The sequence below is a fragment of the Salmo salar genome, chromosome ssa11 (assembly GCF_905237065.1).
Source record: "Salmo salar chromosome ssa11, Ssal_v3.1, whole genome shotgun sequence".
NCBI classification, from domain to species: Eukaryota; Metazoa; Chordata; class Actinopteri; order Salmoniformes; family Salmonidae; genus Salmo; species Salmo salar.
The window spans coordinates 96,730,692-96,734,003 of record NC_059452.1 but is presented as its reverse complement, the minus strand read 5'-3'; the positions used below and the strand labels follow the sequence as shown (position 1 = coordinate 96,734,003).

Sequence of the window (3,312 nt, the reverse complement as noted above, 5' to 3'; positions counted from 1 at the left end):
GATGCCTCTTTCCTCTTTCCTGAAAGAAGCTCTTCTGCTACTAACTTTACTGTAACCTTAGTAAACTCATCTAAAGGAAGATGAGAGTTCTGGTGAGGCATGAATGCTGGGGATATTTACAGTACATACTCATGTGAGTGTGTTTCTGTTTCAATGTATAACCTTCTGCTGTTTACTTGTTGCATGTGGGAATACTTTTCCTGCAGTTTTGTGTATGCTGTTACTCAAAGAGAAACTGAGGTAGATTATTTATCAAGCAAATGTATTTATTAAATTATATTTACATCTGATAAGATGTCATCCTTGTAAAATAGCTTTTCAAGTTTAAAAATAATTCAAGGAAGATAAGCTATCATGTTCATCAATGTTTCTCTCTTACATTTAGCATTTAACACTCTGACATTGCCAGATAAAGTACACACCCAAGTTAGCAGCAAATGAAGGAGAATGGATGGCAAACACACAATATTACAAAAGATCCCAAACACTGAAAACATCACACAATCATAAAATTAAGATATTTAACAATCATCTTTTGTTTCAGACCGACGTCCCTCCATTTGCTTTAGAGGTATGGTTGAAAAGGTTAAAAGTTCAAGATTTGAAACAATACACATTACCATAGACTCAAATGACAACACAAACATATACAAGGGAGTAATACACTCCCATATTTTTGGATTCTACTAAGTCCTGCCGAAAGTTGTCAGAAAAGATGTGTCATATGTCTGGTTGGTTGACAATTCCATGTCCTTCTGATTCTTGGGGCTTTCTTCCTCATTTAGACTGGCAGCCATTTTGATCTCTCCATACTCCACCATCTCTGTAGCTTTCTGGTTGACTTCTCTCTTTCTTTTATTGAATACTTCAGTGTATACAACAGCAGCACCCTCATCATTAGAGCAACCTGGGGAAAGACTGGTTAGAAGAGCAATAAAACAGCAGGTGTCGATTCTGGCCAAGAAGCAAACATTACATAATTTTACCTGAAGTAGTATGTAAAAATCTCAGTTTCCCACAGAGACGGTTTATGCCAACAAACACCGCAAGAAGTAGGACAAGAGTTCCAACAGCTAGAGCTATAGCTACTGTCACAATTACAAAACGAATCTGGGAGGAGAAAACTGGGAAGAGACAAACAGAATTCTGAGAGTAGGATTAATCAACAGTGTCAACAGTAACCAATCAATAAAATGATCTTATCGGGCAAGTCAAATTCACTTTTCAAATTCACAATTTTTACATTGTGGGAAGGAAACTGTTCTGACATTACCTGGGCAGGCCAGTAGATGAATAGTAGAGTTGCTGGTGCTAACTTTATTCTGAACCATACAGGTCAGGGTTCCTGTCACATCACTCTTCAGTATGATGTCACTGGTAGTGGTGTTCTGGTAGTGGTCATTGGCCACACTCCTGGTCAGATTCTGGCCATTCAGGGTCCAGCTGTATTGAAGACCATCTCCCTCTGAGGAGCATGTGACCTCGGTCTCTCCACGAGGCAGACAGAGGTGAGACAACATTGGCTCTGACACCGGGGCTGACAGATCACAAACATCTTACTGCCACTTAGCATGATCTAACAAAACACTGGTGAACTTTCTTATGGTACTTCTTGGTATCTCTGATTCATGCTAATATCATATTATACATTTTATACTGTAACTATAATACTGGCAGTTTCAATTTTCTCCCTTACTACAGGATACATGATTCTCTATATAAAAAGCACTTCTGTACCTTGTATCTCAAGTTGCATGTTGACTACCCGCAACTTTGTTCCCTCTGAATTAAATATATCCAATTGGTAATCTCCAGAGTCATCCTCTATAACGCTGTCCAGCCTGAATGTTCCATTGTTTAAGAACTCGGAGCGATTCACATAATCCTGATGCAATTTAGATCTCCAGTCTTCTCCAGTTTTGAAGTACAGAATACGATTATCACCTTTCTTCAATGTAATTTTTTCTTCAGCTGTGTTTGCAGTCAGATGTAAGGACAAAGATTCTCCCAGAGCCCCATAACATTGATGATTTCCACTCTCCTCTGTGAGATTACAGAACGTAGCACTAACTGTGGAGAATAGATATTATTTTAGGCACACATAGTCATTTATTAATGTCTGAATGTGCTTTTAAGAAATATTTGTATCAAAGGTGACAAAAATAGCATTGATCTATTGATTTAAACATTTGGTAGCCATTAAAAGGAATACATGTAAATTGGTATTTACAGAACATTTTCAACAGTTTTTCTGATATTTCTGTTTTGGATACAATAGATTCCATTCTAATCTTTGTAATATAATGTCTTACCTTGTGCCGCCGCTGTAACCACCAAAACTTTAATTATCAGGGGGATCATTTCTCTTCTGCCTGCACAAGAAGAGTGAGTTAAGCTACAGGGTTATTATAAAACAGTATAGATAGCAGTGGATGATGATGATGCACTATAAATGAAAGACAGGCTGGTTGACAACACAACTTACTGGTATGTCAGGGAGAGAACACTTCTTTATGTCACATGTTGCTTGGTGTGAACGCCCAACCACAAGTACCTGTTTCAAAAACAGAAGTTGTAACTTATTACACATTGTGAGGTATTATTCACTACCATGTAGTTTGATGAGAACAAGGGATTTTGGGACCATCTGTAAGTGTCAGCAGTACTGAAGCAGGAAGAGGAATAGTAATACAGAAATATCTGATATCTGTAATATCAATACATTAGCAATGTAAGTGTATGATTTCAGTAAAAACAATCATCTTCCACAATTTCAACATCTGTTGTGGGTCATCAGAATTAGTCATCTTATCCAAGGAATTTAACTTACCAAAGCCAAAATCTGGAGAAAAATAGTTTACTTTTTCTAGAATAAAATGGATGACAAATGCTGTAGATGTATTTTAGAAATGATATGCACTCCGCATACCTATCATAAATCCTCTCTTTTACAATATGAAAACAGTTTGAACTACAGTTTGTGATGTTAGTTTGACCTCTGCTCAGTGACCACACTCTACTTAAGACATGTGTAGGTTGGCTGACACACCTTTCATTTATAGCTTCCAGACAACAACAGAAAGGTCAATAATTAGACTCTAAGACTTTAACCTGAATGCCCATAATGTTACTATTCTTACAACATCAGTGTCTTCCTAGTTATGTTTTCCTTATGACTACTTGAAGTATTTGTTTGTATGTCATCAAAAAAGGCAGGAGATTTTGTTTTTTGCAAAGTAAGTACACTGTATGGTCGATCATTTCACTTTCATGGTCTCTCTTTGACTTCCTGTTGGTCTGTTTGTGTGATAC

At 37.1% G+C, this 3,312-nt stretch overlaps 1 protein-coding gene across 1 annotated transcript; it reads right to left on the bottom strand.

Moving 5' to 3' along the window:
* Window positions 1-245: 245 nt before the first annotated feature.
* On the bottom strand, window positions 246-2,488 carry LOC106563737 (hepatocyte cell adhesion molecule). Its single transcript, XM_014129564.2, has 5 exons — window positions 2,313-2,488; window positions 1,738-2,070; window positions 1,274-1,537; window positions 987-1,124; window positions 246-907 (listed from the first exon to the last, which is right to left on the bottom strand). Exons 1-5 carry the CDS (start codon window positions 2,359-2,361, stop codon window positions 687-689), a joined length of 1,005 nt encoding a protein of 334 aa, XP_013985039.2. The 5' UTR covers window positions 2,362-2,488; the 3' UTR covers window positions 246-686.
* Window positions 2,489-3,312: the final 824 nt, after the last annotated feature.

What these genes read in the sequence shown, in the direction of transcription:
- LOC106563737 (XM_014129564.2), bottom strand. Translation starts at nt 2,361, where the DNA reads ATGATCCCCCTGATAATTAAAGTTTTGGTGGTTACAGCGGCGGCACAA. An exon ending in GGTTACAGCGGCGGCACAAG is followed by an intron (nt 2,071 to 2,312) that starts GTAAGACATTAT and finishes TATTCTCCACAG; the next exon opens with TTAGTGCTACGTTCTGTAAT. An exon ending in ATTTTTACATACTACTTCAG is followed by an intron (nt 908 to 986) that starts GTAAAATTATGT and finishes GTCTTTCCCCAG; the next exon opens with GTTGCTCTAATGATGAGGGT.